Here is a 25,200-nt window from a genome sequence, read left to right as displayed (position 1 = left end):
CTTCCATATAACAACAGAAAATGATTCCCTTTTCTGTTTCTGGTGTTATTCAGTGCTTTTCCTGTTCAACTGATAAGGGGATGTTTTAGGAGGTTTTTGCTTTTCACACGTCTTACAATTTGAATGAAACATAATCAAACTAGTAATCCTGATTTAAAGCAAATGAACACAGATACTACCTGGCACAAAATAGACAAAGGATTGTTACATTTTTCTCAGGATTGCTGGAGAATTCAGAATGGCTAAAATTTGCATCTTATAACACCTGTAAATATTTATAATAAAATTTATTTATGAAGTTTTTATTTGCTAAGACACTATCAATATAAAAGAGCAAAATAGAAACTTAGGGGAAAAATGATATATTTTTTTTTTGTGATGAGAAAAAAGATTTTGAGAAAGAAATACCTCTTGAAGTTTTCCTACAAAACTACATGTTTTTTGCCTAAGGAAAACACATGAAGCTCACTTGACTGAAAACTTCCTTCTGACTTTACTGAGTGTTCCAAGATTTCTAAGTTTAAAAAATATAGTTACTGCTAGTATGGATGTTCCACAGCTTTTCTGTGGAACTTTTTTTTTAAGAAGTTACAGTATGTCTTGATCTCTTGTGGTTCTCAAATACTTGATTACAAGTTGCTGCTTGTTTGGAAATAGCTATGACGAAATATGGTTAGTTCTCAAATCTAGAACCTAAATGTTTTTTTTCATAGATCCATAATGAATCTGAATGTTTTGATTTTCAATTTTGACATTTTTTTTTACTATGCTTTCTTCAAAGATATAAATACTTTATGTAGGTAGACAAGAATAGTTATGTAAATCAGACTGATATCTTTTGCTGTAAGGCAAACTGCTGCGGACAGTCATACAGTGATACAATTCACCATATATATTTCTCAATTCCCTGTAATTCCTGTTCGCTGTGTGCCTGTTTTGACATGGCTATTTTTGAAACAAATTCAGAATGTTAAATGTATAAAGAGAAGCATTAATGTTCTTTAATTTTTCCAGTTTACGGTTCTCTCCGGATAGTTGTATTTGAATTTGTTTTAATTGTAATTTAAAATGTTAAATTGAAAAAAATTGATTCGAATAGGTGATTTTGATCTGCTTTTGCATTTGTGTATTTTTTCAAAGAAACACTGATTCTCCCATGTTTCAGTGCATTTTAAAGTTACCAACTAAATTTAGACTTTACATTAAAATTGGCAGTACTTCTGACAACAAGGAGGATGTATTGCATATCTGTTTCAACACTTTAAAAAACGTTTTTTTTCATTTTGTTGGTGAATGTGTGCCTTATGGATTTTGGAACACAAATGCAAAGAGTTGTTTTAAACAAAACTGCTTATTTTCTGAGTGCAGAAGAGAGGCTTATTGGGAAATGCTGTGTATTTTAGAAGTAGTAGTGTTTGGATTTTAAATTTTATTTCTTGGCATGATGTTCAAAACATTGCAGTAAATATTTTTCAGACTTTACCTAGCTTTGGTAAAAGTTAAGATTTTCTCCTGAGACTAAAATAAATATGGTAAAGCATATTCAGGTCTTTGCATGGAAGGAGATATAGAAAAGATTGCTACCTCTTTCTTTAAGAAGTTCATATACTCCCATAGAAATTCTTTAAGGATGACCTTGCGGGCGGGCACTGTTTAACCAATTGTATAACTTGGTGTATGGCAAAGGGCTGGATTTGTGTTTCTTTACCTTGAATATCATTTCTTGACGTGATTGTTTAAAAATGCAGTTGCAACATGTTGTTAACACATATTTCTAAGAGAACGTAATTTGAATACTTTTAAAAATCACCAGTAATCTAAACTGAAATGTATTTAAAGGGAAAGAGGAGAAGATATCTTCTGGTCTGATTTCCTTTGTACTGTGACTGAAATGGCCAGCCTACTGATTCTCACTTCAAACATCCATTATCAGAATGTAATTAATTAAATTTTACTGTTAATAGTTACTCAGCTCTGTACACACCATAACATAATGCTTACTCCAGTTTAACCTAAAAAATACTTGATGAGGCACATTGGGCATCTCTGTGGAGAAAGCCCCATTGATAATTTTTACAGCATTATCTTCCTGTCTGGCATCTTCCTCTTAGCAATTTTCCAGCTAAGACTGGAGTGAGAAACTTTCCATTCCAGTAGTAGGAGGGGCTAGATAGGAGGCAAAGGACTGAAGTAAGAGAGAAGGAAGTTGAGGCTGTTCTTCCACTGAGGGGAAAATTTTTCCCTGGTGGGAAAAGCTTGATGCATATATAGATAGGCAGTTAGTCTTTCTGACTTGTGAAAATGATGGTAGCTTTTAGGAAGTATAATTTATTCAGTATTGCTTAGAAATTAATGATTTTGGAAAAATTAATTGTATATCTTTGCCTTTTTTGCTGGCTGAAAGGGTTTTTTTAACACAGTAAACATGCCGAACATGTGTATGCCTTATCTACCTGTACAGGTCTCTAATGAACTAACGTTTAGTTTCACTACTTGCTGGCAGGTAATGCATGATTATAAAGTGCTTGTGCTTTTACTGAAAATATTAAAGACCAAATATTCTGGTGTTCTTTAGCTTATTTCTTCTCTTTGTTTTCAGAAATGGGTTGAATTTTTTCTTTAAGCTACTTGCTTGGGTTTACACGGGTTCTGCAAGTATGTTTTCGGAAGCTATACATTCTTTAGCAGACACATGCAACCAGGTGAGTATTTTTCTATGCTGCTTAAGTTAGCACTTGTATCTGTCTTTATTCTTGCAAAATAATTACTTGTAGTAGTTGTAATACACTTGAAAAGCAATAATTCAGTTTGCTAGTGTTCATTAGTTTGCCTATAATAAATGTCTAAATAGTAAATAAACACCGGAGAAATGAAAGCAGCATTTTATTTAGAAGGATTTGAGTGAATGGCAGAATGTTTTTTCTTTTCAAAGGTAGAATGTAAATGATGTTGGTCTGGAAAAGAAACCTAGATACTCTGAGTTTATTAGCAGCAACTCTTACTAAAAATGACTTTCAGATTCAGCTGTGTAATATGTCTTTTACATTGTTCTTCCTGTTAAATACCTGTGTTTGATCTTTTGTACTGACTTGTATGGTTTATGTGCTGCTTAGTAATACAATCTAAGAAGAAAAAGTTAATATTTAATCTAATGTTCCTTTTAAGTGTTTTTAACTGAACAGTTACACCTGGGAGAGGGTGTTTGTGTGTGTTGCTCAATTATTAAATAATTTGTGGTTTTAGTAATACGGATTACAAAGCCTGCCCAGAGTGTGACAAGCTACACAGGCATGCAAGGGGAGCAAGATGTACTCTCGTGTGTACAAGTAGTGGACACACACTTTTTTTTTTTTTTTTAGTTTCCTGGAGGCAAAGGCAAATCTCACTTAAAACAAAATGTTATTATGTATAGTTTTTATCTAATTGTAGACAGACGAAGGCATATTTTGTCAGAAATGCACATTACTTGGAAACATTGCTAACTGCAGAGCTCTTCCTGCTGTTCCACAATCTGAGTGCCGAGCTGTTGTTACCCTGTTGCACATTTAGTTGCCAAAACTAGTGGTTTCTATTAGTGATTCCTACAGGCTTGTGTGGCTGCTCTTTTATTCTTTATACTAATGTCAGTAATTTGAAGAGTTTATAAACAGCAGAATAATTGACCTAGTCTAGAAGCCTTAAATGCAGAGTGTAGAAAGAGTCACTTGTAACTATATATAAAACTGGTTTTAATATTTGGACTAGTGTTTCTGCTGAGGTAATTCTATTTGTAATACATCTACATCAATTCTGTCCAATGTGACCAGCCTTATCTTTTGGAAGCAGCTTCAGAACCAAATGCCTGTGATTTGGTTTACGTGCTCACTCCTCTCTGCTTGATCCCTGCATGTCGCAGACAAGAATGATGTATTTGTCATCTTAAAGTGGTATTGAGTGTGTGTCCTGATACCTCAGAAACTAAATTGTGTATTTTAATTTCTATTAAGAATGAGGCAAGTCAGAATGTAGATTCTGAAAGGTTTTTAGAAGCAAGTTGAAAGAGAGAAGTTGTAGTAAGTAGAACTGCAGTCAGCTATTTCATGGATCATCAGTGGGAGTTGGAACTAAGATGACAGACAAAGTATACCACTATATTATTTTGTTAAAATGTTAACTTGAAATACTCTTCCTGTCAGGTATGGTAAGAGAATAATAGACTTGTTAGTCATCTGTTGGTAAAAGAATGGTGAGAATTTGAGCATCTTGGTTTCTTTTACTAGACTGCCTTAGTGGCTACACGCAGTGCGACTAGCCACATCTGACACACTTTGGTAAGGTGGTGTGCAGACTCAGAGCTCGGTGTGTAATATTGGTGTGCAGGGACAAAATTCATGCTGACCGTTCCACTATTTTCCTTAGCATGCTTGAGACATACATCAGGAGACCTTGAAATCTCACTCCCTCCTAGTGTAGAGGGAATCCTTTTTTCTGTTTTTGTTATAGCAAGTCTTTGGAAACAAACAAAGTGGCTGAATGAGTGGCTGGAACCCTCTTGAAGTTCAAACAAAGGGAGTCCTTGGGTAGCTTGTGATTGCTATAAAATGGAACTGTCTTATGTTTCCTTAAATTTGAAGAATGCCCAGAATCTTAGGTCAGAATTCAATCATTTTAACATAATCCGGGCTGCCTTTCTACTTCATTTATACTGAGTACATTTGTTGGTCTGGAAGGACTGCGTTGAGAACTTATGGTGTGTTTCTTATTTTTTCTGTAAATGGTCTTAGACAGCCTTTCAGTTGTTCCAGCTGTAAAGTGGAGAGAATGGTGCTATTAACTCAACTGAAAATACTTAAGGAAATTTATGGGGAGACAGCCTTAAAGCATGCAATTTTCGTTTGTCCAAATTTGTCGATGTATAGGTGAATCAAGTTTGATAGTGGAATTCTCTACCAGTTACAAGTAGAAAAGCAATTCAGTTTTTTAAATGTGAAAGTTAAAGGTTCCGTTGTGAAGCTGGTTTTCTGTTCAAATATTTAACTGTGTGGTTTTTGGAGAAATCACAGGAGAAAGCTTGCTGCCTCAAAGCAGCTTGCCTCCTGCAAAGCCTACAGCGTTTATTCAATTTTAATACTTCTTATTATGTTTAGATATATTCACATTCCTAAAATAAAAGCATGTACTTGCAAAATTGAGGTCTAGATTTGTAATTTACTGCATCAATATTTTAATCCATGCCTAATTAAATATCCCAGATATTCCACTTAGATAGCAAGGGTTTTTTTCTTCCTTCAAAATGTTATTTTGCTTCAGTTTGGAGACCACTAAGTTCAGTAGTGAAAGAAGTTGCAGTATGAAATTATTGCTTTAAAATTATACGTCATCACTGTAGGCTCTGTGTAATTCCTCTTCAAGAGGGGTTTATTAAAATAGTTTTGTTTCCTGAAGAACTACATTCTTTCACACTGAAGCAGTGATAACTCGTGATTACGTGTACTGTACAACATGTAATGTTGTACAACATGTAACTACACAGAGTGATAACTGTTGTGATTAAATGTAGTAGACATGTAGTCACAATTATAAAATCTTAAAGTTATAATTAACAATTTTCATGGCGGGGAGAGGGTTATTGGATTGATACGTATATTATATATATTGATTATAGGGTTGAGGATTATATTCCAGCTCTAATAAAATTTCAGTAAGAAAGCACGTGTAAATCAACACATTGCTTCTACTTTTATTTCTCTTTCAAGTTTAGTTGAAATCAAATGTTTCTAATCTTTTTTCAACTTTTTTTTTCTTTTTTGTCCTATATAGGCATTGCTAGCTTTGGGCATCAGTCAGTCTGCAAGGACACCTGACCCTAGTCATCCGTAAGCTTTTGGAGTAAATAATGATTTCAGTAATCATATATAGGAGTAAGATGAGTTCTTTGTGCATCAACTTATTCTTTTTAAATGTGCCATTTCATTTTGATCGGAAATGCAGTGTTTCTGCTTTTATGATAGAAAAAAAGTAAGAATGCTGATTTCTGCCAAACTGCAGGAGTTTTAGCTTCAGTGGCTTGATGCATGTGATATTTCATGATTTTTGTTGTGGTGTGTTTTTTGATGTGTACTATTTTAATTGGCTTTATTCCTTCAAGTTATTCTGGTCTCTTCTGCCTCTTCCAATGGATAACTTAAAGGAATAGATTTACTTTGTAGATATTACTCGTGTGAACAGCAACATTTAAAAAAAAAAAAAAAAAAAAAAAATCATCCCTGATATCTATTTTCAACAAAGTGCTTTTCTGCAGGGAAGTTACTTGTATTGTAAGGAGAAGTGTTTGACTTAAACTACTGTTTTTGTCTTGAGTAACAGGGGTTTTAATTATATATTCTTACAGCATCATGAACATTACAAGCTGTAGTCTCCATGATACTCTCTTGGTCTTAACATGCTTTACACTTCACGTGTTTGGGCAAGTCATTCTTACTGTAAGCAATAGTTCATTATATGCCTGATCTACAGAATTAGTTAAGGGTTCTCTTCATTAAGAGCTTCAGGTAATTTGAAAAATGTGTTGATGATAAATTTGTCAAAATATTCTTTACATCTCCTTCCACTCAAGTTTTTCATGTCTTCCTTAGTGTTTGTCTTTCAAACTATTGCTTTTTAAATGTTACTGAAGGAATGTTCTGTTTGTAGTAGCAGTTAATATCAGAAAAAGAATACAGGTACACTTCAGAGGGAAGAGGTGAAGTAATATTACTCATAAAGACTGCAAATGTTGAAGGTTTGCAGCTAACTGAACTACCCAAAGATTTCACAAGTTTTCTTCTCTTTACATTAGTATCAAAAAAAAATATGTAGACTAGCTGCATATGTTTCTTACAGTCACAAAAAACTTCAGTTTCCACACAAGAGCTAGTACTGCTATATAAAAAGCTTATTTAAAAAGGAAATAAATATCTATTCTTGATGTCTTTGTATGTATTAGATATCATTTTTCAAGTACCTTGTTTTTTTCATGTTTTATGTTGGCTTTAGCACCTGTTATCTTAAGTAGACGTGCAGTCTTGATGATCTAAGACGTGTAAAAAAAATCAGGGAAAAAACCTGTAGATATGTCTGCAGAGATACAGTAGCTTATTTTCCTAAATAATTTTCTTTGTTTTCATCTAGGTATGGTTTCACAAACATGCGCTATATTGCTTCCCTGATCAGTGGGGTGGGCATTTTCATGATGGGTGCAGGACTTTCTTGGTATCATGGGATCATGGGTTTGCTCCACCCTCATCCTATAGAATCTCTTCTCTGGGTAAGCTAATCTCGTTTTGTTATTCTATCTGTACTTGACACTGGTGACTTAATAGAAAGTAATGATACTATTTGAAATTCACTTCCTGAGTCAGTGTGAGTCCTAACACAATTAACTTAAACCATCCTCAATGACAATGTTTTGAAAAAAGAAATCTTGTTAAATTTTAGCCATTCTTTAAACTCTTCATTTTCCCTTCTCACCTCCTTAAGATCTTTTTCTATTTTACATTATATTGCATAATTCAAATATTGATGGTTGTTTGGTTGTTGGATCATTTATTTCTGTTTATGGTGTGTAATGTTGTTCTGGAATTGCTGCATTTGGCTAGTCTGTGGTGATGAGATCTGTACAAATATCGATATAACAATAACTGAGAGGTGTTTTTGCTTTTCTTCCATACAGGCATATTGCATTTTAGCAGGGTCGTTGGTATCTGAAGGAGGTATGCAGTTCCAAGAAATATTTTTATTTCAGTATTCTTAATCTCTGAGAGTACACCATGAATAATTGCAGTAACAATTAGTCCTTGCTTACACAACAGTAAAGTTTTGAGCTTTGTTGGTGACAATTGTGATGAACAAAAGAAGTGGGAAAACTTTCCTTATCAATCTTATCTAATTAGAAGTTAAAGAATGCATCATTTGAAAGTATATGTAGAATGTCTTTTTGGTATTTAACTGTCAGTGAATGTAACTGTTCTGATTTTTATTAGGAAATCTGTAGAAAAGAAGGCTACTTTCTGCTTTGTCAAAGTATGAGTTTTCTTGACGATCGGTTGCTATGATATAAATAAAAGATCCCCCCTTTCAAAATGAAAACAAGGTGGTTTTTTTTTTTTTTGCCTCTAACCATTTTCAACAACTACATTGGTGTTGTTTCAGCTACCCTTCTTGTCGCTATAAATGAAATCCGCAGGAGTGCTCGAGCCAAGGGTCTGTCATTTTATCAATATGGTATGTGTCGTTATAGCAGTAAGGTATGTGGTTATTTAAAACAGAATCTATTTACTAGTAGTTGCTTTATTATAGAAACATTTTTGTCTCTTCTTCCTTCCTAATTCCTTGTTTTATTAATCTATTTCCTCTATTCTAGTAACAAATACATTTTACAAATTAGCTGAAAACCTGTTGATTTAAGTAGCACTAATTAAATATTTTTACTGAAGTACTTTCCGTTTTTTTGGATAAATGCTGCTTTACATTTTTCAAATGTTTTGGAGAAGCTTCCATAATTGTTTCCATAATTTGCACAGGGTTTGCTCTTTGTATTTATGAATGCTTTCAAGAAGCGTGAGCACACGTAAAGATTCAGTTTACAACTATATACCTATGGATTTTTTTTCTTTTAATTTGATAGTATTAATATTGCTTATAAAGTACTGTGCATAACATAGTAAAGCTAAGATTTCCAAAGCAATGTGATTTTTTTGTTTACACAGTTGTTCAGAGTCGTGATCCTAGTACCAATGTGGTGTTACTGGAGGATGCTGCAGCAGTTCTGAGTGTGGCTGTAGCTGCTACCTGTATGGGCCTGACTTCCTTAACAGGTAAAATTCTGCCTCAAACTGAGGCAAGCTGAATATTAATTTCTTCCTGTGCATTATATGAACACAGATTATTTGGCTTATATTGGTTGATTTAAATATAGCTCTGCGCTTTTCCAGTACTATGCTGTTCTCTGATCTGATTTCCAGTAGTTTGAGTTTAAAATATTTAAAACAAAAATAATTTGTTTTTTCATGTCAGTTATTGATGGAATTAAACCTGAAAGAGTACTTGCATGCAAATGGAACTAGCTTCTGTTTGAGCTATTGTACTGGACAAGCTAAGATATTTTAAAAGTATGTTTATTATAGTCACATATCTAAATGACTTAGTGGTATTACATAATTTGAACTTCCTTATTCAGTGGTATGCAGCCCCACATGCATGTGGGGAGGATTTAAGGAGGCAGTTCTTCCCTTCCTTTTGATACTTAGTGGTGTTAGCGTTATCTTCTGATTTAATAACTGTTCTTGAACAATGTGGCAAACCCAAATTGTGCAGGTTGGATGATCTGTATGGCAACTGATTCAAAGTCTGTCTTTACACAGTTAAATTTTATAGAGGAAAGATTAGTTACTTACCTCGTTTGAGGTTTTGACTTTTTTCTTCTAATCATTTTTTAAAGAAATGGCATTTTTATGCTTGTGGCTTTCAATGAATTAGTTGCAAGTTTTTTTTTAAAAAGACTTCTGTATAAAAATTAATCTCTAGTTTCCTTCATAAAGTTAAAAATACAGTACTCCTTTTACCAATCTGAATTTCAGTAAATACATGTTTAACATCCATTATATAAATACTGTATTCCAGGAATGGTTAGTAATTGCAAGTGTTTGAATTGGTAGAAAAAATCATGCAGGAAATCTGTTCTGTCTTCCATCAAAATAATGGCTATATAATTATTTTCATAAAACAATGTTGCTTTACTGATAAAAGAGCAAAGGCTTTTGGTTGTGCTACTACCTATGTTTACATTTATAGAATTGTATATTCGTATATATTCATAAAGTCTATACCCAGAAAACCAAAAAACTGAAAAGACTACTCATCAGTCCTGCAGGAAAAAGAAGTGTATGATATTTCCTAGCTGAGTGAGAGGAGGGACTTGAGACTTTCTTAAGATAACTTTTTTTCTTCCAAATTTGTGTTCCTCAGTAGTAAAGAATTGCTAGTACCTAAGTCAAAACAAACAAAAAACAAAACAAGACACCCAAACAAACTGTGTAGTCCTTTCAGTGTGAAACCTGAATTATCTGGAATGTTTTAGAAATGCTCTCTGAAACTAATTTGAGATATCTTGTTTAGGAAACCCATATTATGACAGCGTGGGGTCTCTAGGTGTTGGAACTTTGTTAGGAACTGTGTCAGCATTTCTTATCTACACTAACACTGAAGCCCTGCTGGGACGATCCATTCAGCCCGAACAGCTGCAGCGACTTACTGAATTACTGGAAAGTGATCCTGTAGTAAGGTGAGAATGTTTATAATTCAAAAACTCTACTAAGAACAGCAAAAAGCAGGGAAATAACATTTGGAAAAATCATTCAAGCACTTATATAAGAGAAATTTGGTGAGATTGTTTTTAGTTTTCTATACTGAGATTTTTAGACTTAATTATTACTAACGTCTATGCAAAAAATGTAATAAGTTTACACCTACCTCTCATATGCTCCACAGCTGAAATGAAATTGCATATATGTTTCAAAAGCTACATTAATTACCAGAATTGTCACATGACTTAATGAGAAGGTCATGACAAATATAAAAGTAACTTCAAATACATGAAATGCAAACAGAAATGATGCCGCAATGTTGCTTTCATAGCGTATAATACTTAAATGTTTTAATTCTATGTTACTGTTAACATTCAGTGTATGGGATTCTGTTACAGCTGGCAGTGAAGTGCTGCAGTAGTGTTATAATAGATTCTGCATGTTAGATGTTTACAGAATGAACTCAGTGCTAATTTCTCTTCCTTTGGATATCTGTAATTTGAAATAAAAAACTTACAGCTCATCATAATCTGAAATATTGTTTAAATGCTTTTCAGGAGCTGTTTTGCTTTTGCTTCTAAATTAAGGTTAATAATGTTAAAGTAATCTAATTTTGTTTTCTTCTTAATCGTTAGTCAGAAATGTATTTCCAAGTAAATCATCTACAGTTTTTTTAGTTTTTATTCTTATTATTCGTGGTCATTCCTGAGTTATGGAGGGGAAAAACAAAACAAAATTAGTTTCTTTCAAGTATTCCCAAATTCCATATCCAAAGTACACAGATTGTTGGCTCTTTCTTGTCCCAGGCTGGAATCCTGAAATCATTCCTGTCCCAAACACTATTTACATTATATTCATTTTTATAGGCAGCTATAACTTATGAACAGAGCAGATTTAGTTATCTCCTTCTTGATGAAAGTATTTTTTATAACAGAAAGTAACTTAATTTTAAAGAAGCACATAGGATAATAAGAAAGTGAAGACTTAGTAAGGAACTGACTATACGTGAGTTTTCAGTGCAATTCTCCTTTTTGCAGTTGCTGCTTCTCAAAACAGTCCTCTCATGTTCTTTCAGAGAGGGTTTGCAATCTTTATTTTTAGATGTTTTCTACCTGATATGAAGAGGATATATGTGAAGGGGAATCATTTAGTATTCATCAGAAGATATTTTAAATCCAAATTGACCAAAGGATCCAGAAGCTCTGATTTTTATTTCCCCTGCCATCACCATTCATAACCTACTATTCCATCAATGGATTGCCTGAACATCATGTTCCACTACTAATTATAAATTATTTGATTCATCAGACAATACTAACTGCTGTAGTACTAAAATAAATGATCTGGCTTGCTAATCTGTTTTTCAGCTAAATCTTGAATTTTTTTTTTTACAGGGTTTGTTTGACAAGACCTACATTTACTGAAGCCTTAATGACTGATATTAATGCTCTTAATATATATTTTTTTCCACCTTTTTTCACTATTTTGCCTTTGGTTGTCAGGTGAAATTGTCTTTAATGGAATGGATCGTCTTATTTGTAATTCTTAAATTTTTGCACAGTGTTAATCTTTTTTTTCCCCACTCTCATTAGCGTTGCAAGATAAAAAATTAATTGGCTTTCACAGTTATTCCTAGTTCTTCTGACTGTCAAATACAAGTTCCAGAGCCTGATGAATTAGAAGCATTTTTTTCTTTTAAATGTCCAGTATGCTTCTTGGTTACTAAGATAAGTGTTTTTTTTGAACTAGTTTGTTGTTCAGCTTTTTTCAGATTAAGAAGATGATGCTTATTACATGTTTCTACCTACTCTGTATCAGTAGTAGTTCCGTCATTTCCATCTAGTAGGAGGCTTGTTTCCAGGTTATCTTTTGTTTCTGCTATACTTAAAATCAAAACAAAATAAAACTTGGTTTGTATCACCAACAGTGATTGCTTTTTTTCACTCTTATTAGTTTCTTGGACAATTTCTTTCTCTTTTTTTTTTTTTTTTTAAACTCATGGCTATATATTTTCCATTTTCATTTTGCTTAATAATTTCTAGCTGTAGCCCTTACTTAACTTGTGAGCTAGAATGGTCTTTCACAGTTATTCTCGGCTGAAAAATTACTTTGATTTTATTTTTGCTACGTGAACATTCCATTTGTAACTTTTGTTCACACGTTTTGGTGCCTAAATCTTTGTGTTCAGTTTAACTGAAATGTTAGGAGGTTAAGCTTTTGGAACTGTGAGATAAAATGTATGATTTGGTACAGACTGTCCTCATCCTATTTTTATGGAATGTAATCATGTGCCCCTAGGTGTCAACTATTTTTGGTGACAGTTTCATCCTCAATTTTAATTAATTGTAACAGCTATTAGGTAATTGTGCTACTGTTCTGTTGTAAAAATCTTTTTTTTTTAACATGAAAAATTACTACTGATGGCTCAAAACTCATAATTCGAACTTCTTGACAATTTTTTCCTGAGTGTAAAACTTGCTCTTTTCCTTAGTTTGAGCTCGTAGCATGTTCTAGCCGCCCACAAGCTTTGTAACTTAAGCTTTAGCTTGTATGTTTGTTTTTTGAATTGTGATTTTCTCCCCCTGACTTATGGTCTTATCTTCCCTGGACAGGTTATGAGCAAGTAGATATTTTTGTCTGCATTTACAGAATATTCATCATTCCACTGAATTCTGTTATCAAGTTATCATCTAATTAGGGTCTGACAGATCTTTTATCTTCTTTCTTAGCTCTCGATATATCTTCAACATTTTTTAATCTCGTGGATTTGAATTCCCTTCAATAACCCTCATTGAAACATATCCGTTACCTTAGATACCCTCTTGTGCAATAAGATGGTTTGATGCAAGTTAGGTTACTTCAGTTAATACTGTTTTGATTTGGTAGCGTCCCACAATATTGCTGTACAAATGTGATTGGAGCTGGAAATTCTTTATTGCTACCAGTAAGCTGATAGTTCTTCTGCTTTAATATTTGATATGATGATTTTTTTTTTGCTGTATCTATAGTTAATTCATTCTATTTCTTTTTTTTTTTAATTTCTTGACACACAAAGAAATAGAGTATTATAAGAGAATTTCCATAAACTCTTTCTGTAACTGATCATCTTAAACTTCTGCCTCCTGTTCTCTGTAGGCTGCTCTCTGTAGGGAGAACAGGCTACTTCAGAAATGCATGCCTTCCACTTTTCTCCCTGCACCCCTTGTGAAGTTATTTCTAATTTATAAGCATTCAGATGGGAAGCAACCTTTCTGGTTGGGAAGAGTAAATTTGCTTAAGAGAAAAGGGCATGCTAATTCTAAAGGTGCTGTAAAATTGCACAATTTAGTAAAACAAATGGGGAAAAAATAGTACTTGCTATCATGTGAGCTTTATTGCTCTGTCTAAATGTTATGCTAGAATTTAAAAATTTAAGATTGGATTTTTCTGTCAATAAAATCATTCATTGGAACTTTGTCTGCAGTTGACCTCAGATATTTGTTTTGCTCTTTTGCCTCAGAAATATTGGAATAAAGAATTTCAAAAATTTGAAACTTGTGATTTATGTCCCATTTTTTAGTCTCTACTTTTTTTTCTGGCCTTGATGGAAAAATGTGGAGACTTACTATGCAATGGCAACTTTAAGTTCTATTTTTAAGGATGAAGTAAATTTGTGTTAATCTAATTAGGGGGGGGAAAAGGTAATTACACATCATAGTGTTTATCTAGCAAACGGGAGTAAAAGCTATAAGGAAACAGAAGTACTCAGTGGTCCAAAGTACAAATGTATTGCAACATCCATATTCTAGCGTCTGTTAGAAACCTTTGAATAAATAATAATAATAATAAAACATTTTTGCCATATACAAATGCCTGTACTGTTATTAGTTATGATCAATAATTCATTATGATCAAAAAGGAGTTCCAAATACAATAGAAATACCATACAAAATTTTTAAATAGTTGCATGTATATGTTTTTCATTGCAGAATAAATTATGTTCTAGAGTAGGAAAAAGCAAAAAACAAACAAAAAAACCCCAAACCAACCTTCTGTGTAGCAAATAAATTGAACTTAAAAGCTTTTTTTTTCTTTTTAAACGCTACTAATCTTGTTCTAAATCTACCATGCTTTTTGTAGTCTCTCTTTTATTGTAGTGAGCCCTTCAAGGATGTGGGATACTTGTGTTGGTGTAGCAGGTGTCTGTGGAAGAGGTGTAAATCAATATTTAATGGAAATGTGTGATAAGAAAATGAGGATATGTTAGTCAAAGTTAGTGACCTTTTAAAAATTAATCGGTCATTTTACTGTAACAATATTATTAACACCAGAAGTCAAACTAGCTAGTTATTTACTTTGTGTCGTTCTACTTTTTCTTTAAAAATTCTGCATTTCAGAGCAATTCATGATGTGAAAGCCACAGACATGGGAATGAGCAAAGTGAGATTCAAGGCAGAAGTAGACTTTGATGGGCGGGTCGTTACTCGTTCTTACCTGGAAAAACAAGACATTGAACAGCTGCTACAAGTATGTATAAACAAAATGATTTTGTTACTTCCAGCATTTGATTTTGTTTTCTAGCTTCAAGTGTGTTTAAAAAAAAAAAAAATTTTTTTCGGGACTTGAAAATGACGTCTTCATTTTGAAGGTTTGTAGATGTCTTTACTTTGTGTGTGTTCTGAACAGTGCATCTGTACACAGAATCGTGTTAATGTGCTGCTGAAATAGAGCCATTTCTGGGCTTAGCAGGGCCTGGGTAGGAAGAAGGGCAGATTTTTAATTCAACTTCTCATTAGAAAATGCAGACTTGTCTAAAATCATGTTATTAAGAACATAGCTTGTCAAATATTTATTAAATTGTGAGAACTCTGGTTAAAACTAGAAGCCTGTCACTTGAGAATAAGCATCTGTTTTGGCGGAGACATTCACCTTGGGTGCTGAAGATGCAGAGTTACGGTTTACAGATCCTGCCATTCGGACTAGACTTGAATATGGATTGCTTGCATCACATGACTTAGCATTTTGACAGCTTTAACCATCTGTAAGCACCTGTCTCTGATTCTAGCATAGTTCAGAGAAGCTTTTTTTAATTCCTCTCTTCAATACAGAAATGCAAAACCCCTCTCAGTTGAATTTTACATGGCAAAGCTATGAAGTTTGAAGTAAAGAATAATTTGTCTAAACTACGAAGAGAGTTTTAAGTAGCCAAAATGTTTTTGCTTATCCATCTATTTTCACTGGTAACTATTTCTTATACACATCTGTATGCATAGCTGTAAGATTTTTCTTTGGTACCCTTTCAAAATGAAGATTAGATGTCTACGTTTTATGTCTGTCCATTAAACGTGACTTAGCAGTTATCTGAATTTATGTTTAATTGCTGTAAATTTTTAAGGCATTAGTCAGTGTGTGAGTTTATAAAAAGCACCACCCTTTAATAATAATAATAATAAAAGATGTATATTATATAGTGCAATATGTGATTTGTACATGGATTGGATTTCAATTTAATATGTTTTTAGAAGGAAGAGTGCTATTAAGTTTGTGTAACTGGGGCAATGCAGGTTTGCTTGATTTTATATTGCTGAGTCCCAGTTCCTTTGCTTTGCTGTTGCACATGTTCAGTATGCTACTTTTCAAAGTCCTTGCTGATTTTTGTTCTTTACCCGCTAGTCCCTTCCCTTGCATAGAACCTTCGCTGTTTCTTTTCCTGGTTGGTTCTAGATTGACAACTGTTTCTTATACAGGTCACTGTAGTTCCATGTAGTAACCCTGTGTCAGTTATGAAACCGACATTGAAGAATAGCCCCTTTCAGCAGGACTCTGTCATCCGTAGTCAAGGGAAGACATAGCACTTGCCTTTTGGTCTGCGTTTTCATTTTTTAAATAACTAGCTTATCCTGTATTGGTATCAACACTGCTCATTCTAAAGTTGTGAAATTTATCAGTTGAAGTGCTGTCATTCAGATTAATCTCATTTCTTTTGCTTGTTAGACTTGCCCTTGTCTTAGTCACGCATTAGTGTGGTTGGGGGACATTTTTTAAGCTCATTCAAGTACATTATTAGTCTTTTCTGTTTTAGAGTAATGTGACAGAAGAGAAATTAATGTTGTTTTGTATTTGTATGCACAAGACAAATTGGCTATTTGATTATCATCAGTCTATTACCAATAACCTATTTGTCCTGCATTGCAGCTGTATCATCTAACTGGTGACAGAGATATTAGAGGGCATAGGGTGGCTTCTGGCCAATTTGGTTCTCGGGTGTGAGAGTCCTAAGGAAAGCTTAGGATAATGCCGTGATACCTTCTTTGGTGCTTCTGATGTCTGTGTTTTTTTTTTTTTTTTTTTTTTTTTTTTGTGGGGGCAGGGGGTGGATGTAGCCTCCTGTCTTCCTTAACCTTATTCTTTCAGTTTGTTATGCACTTGGTCTCCTCGTCTTAGTTCTTGTCAACTGTCTTTGAGTTTTTTTTGGTATTATTGAGGAGCAGTATTTACATCATCATTCACGGTAATTGTGGATTTTAAGATGAGTTGATCACGTGGTACCCAGAATAAGCATTTTCCCCTCCTCCCCCTTTCTCACCTTCTCAACCTCTTAAATATGATTTCTTGTTAGGAAATTCAGCAAGTGAAGACCCTTGAAGAATTAGAAGCGTTCATGCTTAAGCATGGTGAGAATATCATTGACACACTGGGAGCTGAAGTAGACAGACTTGAGAAAGACCTAAAGGTAAAATTTAGCTGTTTAATAGGAAGTGTATACTCTGATATACTTTAAACAATACCATTGATTCTACTTCTTGTGATATTGCCTGTAAACATAAGAAGGAAAGAGGTTGACGATCTTAATGCCAATTTTCTTGCTGTAGTTTCACTAACTAAATTCTGAACAGCAGCAAACCCTTTGCCTTTGATCTGTTTTGCATTTTGGTCAGTTTTATACTATTGTGTAACACAGTTTTCATGAAATGAGAACTAACTGTGCCTCTGTAAATGCTAGGGTATTCTCAGTGTCAGGTTATTTACATGCTGTTGAATTTTGTTTTGGTTCTAAAGTAGCAATTTTTTTTTTATTTAACTTTTTAGCATGGTACTTAGCATTTAGTCAAAGCTGGTATCACTGTTTGAGTGCTCTAATTACTCAGTGGCTTTTGCTGATGTTGAAACAGCACAGTGCTTACTGCTTTTACAAGCCTGTCATTACTACTTATCATTACTTCTTTTTTGTTATACAATTTAAATATCCTTTGGTTGATGTAACAAAGGATTGTTGCTATTTTAAATTTTCTACTTATTTCATGGCTGTTAATTACACCTTTTCTGGTATGAATATAGAACTGTAAGTATACTGATTGCCAGACAAATACAGTCCTGTTATGACTCTCTTTTCCCTTCATGGGGAGACACTGCTCAAGAGCATGTCCATCCTTGCCTATAATTTTTGATAAATATTCTAGTTTCAGTTTATATCCCTAGAGTGGTGCTGTTTATAAATCAAAATGTTTTTGAGTGTAATTGCATCAGCAGATCGAGTTCTTCATGGTTTTTGAGCAGCAGGCTCATAACTAATTGTTTTATTAACATGAATACTATTTTTGGGTATAGTTAGGGATTTCAGTGATTGTGTTGCCATTGAGTACGCTTTACTGGATACACAAGTCAGATTCACAGGCTGGATGAGTTTGAAGTAGGTGACTCTTAGTAAACCTGTCATAGATTGTACAGTTCATGTAATGATGATAACGTATTTCTACAACATCAGAGAATACGTATTTCTTAATGGAAATAGTATTTTAAATCTTCATAAATAGATCCAATGGCATTCAACAAATTATTTCAGAAGTTATCCATTATTCAGGATAATACCTGTTAAACACATGCATATGACTTTAAGAAAGTTTTATTTGGATAATTTTATTTAAAAAGTAATTGCCTTTTTAAAATCAAAAGAGCTGTTTCATACCTTATAAAGCATAAGAGCTAATTCAGTGGTGAAATTAAAGAGTATTTGTCAAATAAAAAGATGACTTAGTCTTCAAAATTGCTTATAATAACGGCTGTATTTGTTGAAGTTATTCCTTATTGTATCCATGTGCAAAAATGTGTTTGAATATTTTCAATTAAAAACATATATTTTTTAATTTCAGCAACGAAATCCTGATGTTCGTCACGTGGATTTGGAGATACTATAGACTTGGCAGAAGAAATCTTTATGTTGATACCATTTTGGGAAGAAATCATGTAAATGGCTGAAAAGCTTCTGAAATTGCAGTGACCTCAGCACCATACCTTGCTTACTTTAGCTGTAGGCGTCCTGGGCTGTTAGCACTGCTTCTGTTTCTGGAAGAGCATTAGAGTTTCAGACAACAAATTCCATGGTAAAATCAATTTGAAAAGCTACTTGACTTAAACTCCACTGGAGAATCTGAGCATATTTACTGCAATTCAGAACTTCAGACTTGAGGTTTAGTTAGGCAAATAAAACTGCCTGAAAATATACAACACATTTAGTTTTTCAATTGTGTCCCTTTGCAGTCAGTTTGCACTTATTTAGTTTCTTTCAAGATATCATTAAAGGTTCTTGGGAGATATTAAGATTAGCTAGGAAGAGTTTGTTCCAGTGGAACCTGCCAACCTTAAACTAATTGTTATATTTCAACTGTGTGATTATTTCACAGTTCTTCTTTTCTATGAGATAAATTCTTTCAAACAGGCACTGGCCTTCTCTTAAGTACCATGACCTGGAACCTTTTTGCCACCATTGTGATTACCAACAGCACTTCAGAAAAATCAGATTTTTCTCCTCGGTGGTGTCAGCTTTACGTGGTTAGCCAGAGTACGTTGAGTTACTGTGAAGAAATTACTGTGTAGAGATTTCAGTGAATTTCCTCTGTTTAATTTTTTCCTACTTTTACACTTGTTCTCTTTTTTGTAAATATCTTCAGATGTAATCTGGGAGATATTTATGGTAGTGTTTATTAAGTTACCTGGCATTTTTTTTTTTTGCTTTTTATACTTTTAATAGGTGGTATTGCCAGAAATGGTCATTGCTAGAAGATGTAAGAAATGTATTTGGAAGTAATAACAGTTAAAACTGTATTAGAAATATTTATAATTAAACAAATGAATACATTGTATTTTTTATTTATTTACCTATAGGCATTATCCATTATCTGAATTCTAAACTGCTTACTTTGTGTTTTTTAAGAATTGACCATACTTGTCTGGGAAAGTAAAAGAATTTTCAGTGGTCCTCAACAATCCAGAGATAAGTGTCTAGAATTTATAACTCTGAAACTTGCAATTCTAGCACTACACAAGATCAACCTCAGGGCTTTCTGCAGCGGGCACCCAAGTCATACCAGATTCTTTGAGAACCAGTCATTTAATAGAAGCTATGATCATGCATACTGAAATATAAGCGAAATAACTACATATAAGTAACTCTGAGGAAAATCCTTTATGCGCTTTAAAACCTTTCAGTAAATGAAAATCGCTTATGAGTGAGAGGTGGTAATAAGAACTTCCTAGTGACTCCTCTGCTGAGTAATGACTGACTGGCTGAGAGAAGAAATGCTGACATGAAACACAAGTCATCAAAAATTAGTTTATTAAGATTAAATTATAAGCATTGCAGCAAATAATAATTGTGGAGACCAGTATGTCTGGATTTGACTAAAAGCTTTTTAGACTTTTTTTTTGTATTAAATATAATTTACCAGAGAATTATAAAAATTGAAAGTAGCATGCCTTTCAACAACTGAAAAACACTTTGCATGCTGGTCATTTTAGATAGAATAACATTCCAGAGTTTGTTTATAAAGATGGGACTTCACATACAGTGATTGTGGGTAAAGGATCTTTTTGGTATCCTCGCCCATGATTCCTATTCACCAGTGGCTTATTTGTAGTGTATTAGCTTATTGTGGCAGATCCAGAAGGCATAATTGGCCTCTTTTTTCTCCTGTTGTAGAATTAGTATATTTAAGCCTGATGATTAAAAATGCATTTAGTAAAAGAGTTTAAAGGTAATTTGCAAGTGTACTGTATCAAGTAAATATTACTTAAATTTTAAAGTAATTACGTTTTCAGTCATTTACTTTACATTTTACATCATTTACCTATCTCCTTGCCCCTCCATGTGAACTTCATCTCAACTCATGCAGTCTGCTGATGTTACTGTTATTCACGAAGAGCACTGGAATCTGATAAATGCATAGCCTCTTTCCTACTGCCTAGAATAATATCTACATGGATTTTGAATTTGAATAAACGCTTAACAATTGTTACTGCAGAAATGTTAAAAACTGAAAGAGGAGTAGAACTGGGAAAATCTTACCGTGGGGTGATAGTCAATGTGATGTAAATGGTTTGTATGTGGGTGTCAGCGATGCTAACAGGATACAAATTTCATAAAGTCTGCTCCGTTGCAGGCAGAAATTTCACAAAGTTAGTAAACACTATATAGATACTGAAGTGTTCCAATATCTTTTTAAAGAGGAGGCATGAGTTTATATTTTTTTACAGGACCTCTGCTCCATCTGCCTGTAAAAATGTTCTCTTATTCATCAGAGATGTAATTCACATGAATTCTCATCTTAATTTCCTTACCTGAGTCAGAAGTATATTCACCTACATACCTTTTGTTCACATTCCAATAAAAAAATTCAGATCTTTCTCTCCCAATTACATTCTTGATTATATCATTGCAATATGTTAAATTTAAGAACCTAGAACTTGGGTTGAGGTACATAATTAGTTGTGTAGTTTGAGGACCTGTTTCCATTTTTAAAACTGATCTGGATGGTGGTGTACCCCAAAAAGGCTGGATGACTGTTTTTGGCAGTTCCTTTTAAACTTGCCTGTCTTGCAGTTGGGTGAAAATCTTGATTCATTGAGCCTGTCAGATTGGAAAGGCAAGGTAATTCCAAGTTGTTACATTTTAATATGTATTATAATCTATAGATTGCTTCTAAAAGTTTTGACATTTTTATTCCTTTTTTTTTTTCTTAAAGCTTGAGGCGATGTGGGTCCAGTACTTAGTTTACTTTTATTTTAGTGTTTTGGAGGAAAATAGTCAAATAATCCATTTACCTGATAGAATCCTCAGAATTGAAGAAAAATTGTAAAGTCTGAAGGAATGGATTTTTTCTTCATCACAAATACAATTACATGATGATCCTTTGAGACTGATTTAAAGGTGTGTAGTTAAGGAAAAGGAGTGAGGATTAGCTAACTGCAGATATTCTAGGAAATATTTCAATAAAAATTTAGTGTTTTAAAATATTTTTGTAGACTGGCATTACAGGCTTTATTTTTCAAATTGTGTTCAAAGTACTACTGCCCTTTGCTTATTTGTTGTGTCATATCTCATAATTCTGTAAAACTTGCGCTGTTAGTGTAAAAATGTCTAAGTGTCCCAATATACTGAGTGATCATAACGTATTTTAAGTCAAAATTGGCTGGACACTAATAATATGTGTTTTCCTACACTCTATAAGATAAATATAAAATTCTGAAGTTATTATATTTGCCCCCATGAGTCAATTTCAAGCCTAAATTGTTTATAAACTGTGGAATTCGGTACTTCATGTGGCCTACCCCCACAACTTCCTAAAGCATTTGTTAAGCGTGTGGTACTAGTAAATCCTTTAGTGCACTACCGTGTTACAGGGACTGCTTTGGGTTCTGGTCTAGGAGGAGCAGGGACTCGGAGAACATGTTTCAAAAGGCGTGTTGCATCTTTTTTCTGCTGCGGTTTGTGCTCAAACTGAAGGTTTTTTTAGCCCGTGCTTTTCTCGGTCCTTGAATTCCTACTTTTTTTTTCTTATTTAATATCTCTTACTTGGAAAAGAGGAAGGCATAACATGGAGCTTATGTCTTAATAGCAGGGCTAAATTCTACCCTTGGTCTCTGGATTTTTGTGCTGGCTTCTTGTTCATTGGTAGTTTACAGTAGTGATTGCTGTTCTGAAAGCTTCAAATCATGCTAGCCAAAACTACTGGCATTCTCTGATTCTGGTAGGCAAAGCTTTTTCAACTGTAGTTAGAGATTTGATTTTTGTTGGTCTCCCTTTGACAAGGGGAGAGAACAAGGAAGAATTTTAGGTTTGTTTTGTCTACGTAATACACTGATTGCAATTCTTTGTCCTCCTTATTTGTTATCGCTTTAGCTGACTTCTATTTTCAGCTTAACAAAGAAAAAATTATACATTATGGAAGTCCCTCTATTAGTGATAAATGCATCAAATATGGCTTTCCTGCAAAGAGTTCTTAGGCTTTTGTGTATCAAAAGGAGTGCTGCAATTTTCAAGAATTCTCAATTAAGTAATCCTTGTGCTAAAGATGATCTAGATGTGTTTCTCTCAAAAGAATTCACAGAAGTATATTGTCTAAGACTTGAAAGAGAAGTATTTAATTTGATCGTCATGTTCTTAAGGCATTTTGGCTTGGCAGAATAGGACAATTGATTAATATTGACTCCTGCACCAGAGCTGAACTTCTGTGCATGCCTAAAGGCTTACACAGCAGAAGTGGGTGTAAAATGAAAATGCACATTTTTCCTAGCTTAAATATTGTGCTGCTTCTGTTCTTAGTGTTAGCTCTGAATAGAGAGAACAACTAACATCTATCTCTTCTGCAGTTTGCCTGCTTAATGTAAATGAGAAGTTGAGATGTACCAAATGGATTTTTTGTAGAGGGGTTGTCTAGCTTAAGTCTTTTTTATTTCCTTTCTTGTCAGTGAGACAGAAATAATTAAGATCAAAAGAAAACTGTAGCTGCATTGCATATAAAAAGAAATAGGAATCCAGGCTTTCAAGCACAATAGTCTGATTTCTGGAAGACGTTCTGCGGAAAATAAAAGTGCCATGTGGTTGTTTGGGCTGTAGAAACTGCAGTCAATCAGTCTGGGTTTTCAGGCTGAAGCAAAAGAAAAGAAACTATAGCAAAATGGGTGGTAAAAAGGAAAGAATGCAAGGAAGGAAAAACCTAAGATGTTGAGCATTGGGAATAGGAAGATATCAATACAATCTAGAAAATGTGGCCAGAGGTTAGAAATGATGGTTGGAGAGGAGAAGAGCAATACAAAATAACATTTGATTAGAATGCTTAGAACAAAGTTTCATAACTTTTTTTTTTTTTTGAGCAGTATTAAGAGAGTTGGGTGGTTTCCCCCCACCCCCTACTATAGTGAAAACTTGTCTTTCTGTAGTGAAAATCAGTGACTCAGTTTATCCGTTTCCTAATCTGGTATTCAGTCTTGCAAATGTACACCTGTTTGCCCTCTGAAAACAGCCTTAATGCTAAGGGTAAGGGCATAGTCTCAGTCTGGATTTTTGTTGAGGAGGTGTGTGTTTGGTGAGTGGAGGTTGAGTAATTTTAATCGTAGAAATGGTAGCTGGAGTGAATTAAAGAATTGCTTCTTTCAGCCAGAAAAGGATTGAAAAACCATGCAGAAGTATGGAAAAAAGGGTGGAGTATTGTAAGGACTACAGAATTGTTGCAATGGGTTACAACTGTTACTGAATATGTTAGTCTGTATTTTCAGGTTGCTTAAATGTCTCTGGATAAGCAAGATTTCTAGTTAAATCGCGAAATTGTGGGAAGGAATTCAAGAGAAATTTCAATGTGTAACGTAAAGAAGACAAACATAAGATACCACAGAAAATGAAAAATAGGTTCGGAGAAAATCATCCTTCTATATTACACTAGGTTCTTAAGGACAATTTCTTTTTTTTTTTTTCTATGTAAATGGAAAGCACCAATTAAAATATAAGGTCTTGGTTACTTTTTAGAAGTGTTACACTAACAGTAAGCCTGGTCATATTTTTGTATTATCGGTGTTCATGGTTCTGTTATGGGGACAAGGGGTCTGTTAAAGTAGTGGAATACAGCTCTACACTCAATCAAAGTTTGATTTTTGTAACCTAAATTTAGATTGTATTTAAGCCATTTGAGGTTGTGAACAACAACAAAAAAGGCAATGTTGTATAAATGATGTAATATAAAGCTTCTTGGTGAGTTTCTCTTCAAAATAAAGATTGGAAAAGGATGTGAGATGAAGTACCTGAAAAATGTCTAAAGCATTTGAAAGCTTTTTGGCTATTGCCAAAACTGTATTTAATCTGAAAGCCAACAGCGAGGGTATTCACTGGTGGCAGAGCTTTCAAAGGGCAGTCTCAAAACTGAAACGTGTTTTTCCATGCAGCCTTTTAATCAAATGTATTCTCTACCCCATTTCTTCCCCCTTCTGATGCTTTATGGTGTATTGGCTTTCTCATTCTGTCTTGGTTACTTCATATTAGTATGGAGAAGTCAGTTTGATTTGTAAGATGTAGATATTTAAGTATTTCTCTGCATATGTTTTCTCATGTAATTATAATTGAATTTGGTACATCTTGTAAAATGTCTGGAAGCTGTAATTATTCAGTAAAATGTTACATAGCTGGTAAAGGTTGTGCTCTGTTAATTTAAGCTATTTTATGTGTATTTGGAAGGTAAACAATGACCCTGGCTTTAGGCAGTTGATGGTGATTTGCTGTGTTTCTGAATTCAAAGTGGATGGAGGAGCATTTTATGGATGCAAAACAAAGGTTATATCCATCTTTTTGTACTAGTTAGTCAAACTGCCTTTGTGGTGTCGAGAGTATGCGCCACTCCGTAAGTGAGCAACCTGCCTAGGGTAACCAAGCTGTATGTATTAATGCTCTGTACTTCAGTGGCAACTGTGCCATTAATCCTTTCCACCCTGACCCCCAAAGAGTGAAACTCCTTCCCCAGTAGAGTAGGTTCTTGCTGTCTGTGTCAGATGCCCGCTGGTGCCAACTCCAATCCGAACCTCCAGTCCTGGCTCAGAGAGATGGCTTGTTCATCTGTGTATAGCCAAGTGCTACAAA

The 25,200-nt window shown here is 34.0% G+C and overlaps 1 protein-coding gene across 1 annotated transcript in view; it reads left to right on the top strand.

Moving 5' to 3' along the window:
- The window catches only part of SLC30A9 (solute carrier family 30 member 9), a 38,120-nt gene extending 13,363 nt beyond the window's left edge, over nt 1–24,757 (top strand). Inside the window, exons 9-18 of the mRNA XM_035554318.2 lie at nt 2,600–2,702; nt 5,800–5,855; nt 7,150–7,285; nt 7,691–7,730; nt 8,170–8,241; nt 8,727–8,834; nt 10,135–10,300; nt 14,699–14,828; nt 16,921–17,034; nt 18,452–24,757. Coding sequence (XP_035410211.2) covers nt 2,600–2,702; nt 5,800–5,855; nt 7,150–7,285; nt 7,691–7,730; nt 8,170–8,241; nt 8,727–8,834; nt 10,135–10,300; nt 14,699–14,828; nt 16,921–17,034; nt 18,452–18,496 — 970 coding nt within the window. The 3' untranslated portion in view covers nt 18,497–24,757. The remainder of the gene's footprint in view (nt 1–2,599; nt 2,703–5,799; nt 5,856–7,149; nt 7,286–7,690; nt 7,731–8,169; nt 8,242–8,726; nt 8,835–10,134; nt 10,301–14,698; nt 14,829–16,920; nt 17,035–18,451) is intronic.
- The last annotated feature ends 443 nt before the right edge of the window (nt 24,758–25,200 follow it).

This window comes from Cygnus atratus, chromosome 4 (assembly GCF_013377495.2).
Source record: "Cygnus atratus isolate AKBS03 ecotype Queensland, Australia chromosome 4, CAtr_DNAZoo_HiC_assembly, whole genome shotgun sequence".
In the NCBI taxonomy this organism is placed as follows: domain Eukaryota; kingdom Metazoa; phylum Chordata; class Aves; order Anseriformes; family Anatidae; genus Cygnus; species Cygnus atratus.
The sequence above is the reverse complement of the archived record's forward strand: the minus strand, read 5'-3'. Positions and strand labels throughout refer to the sequence as shown.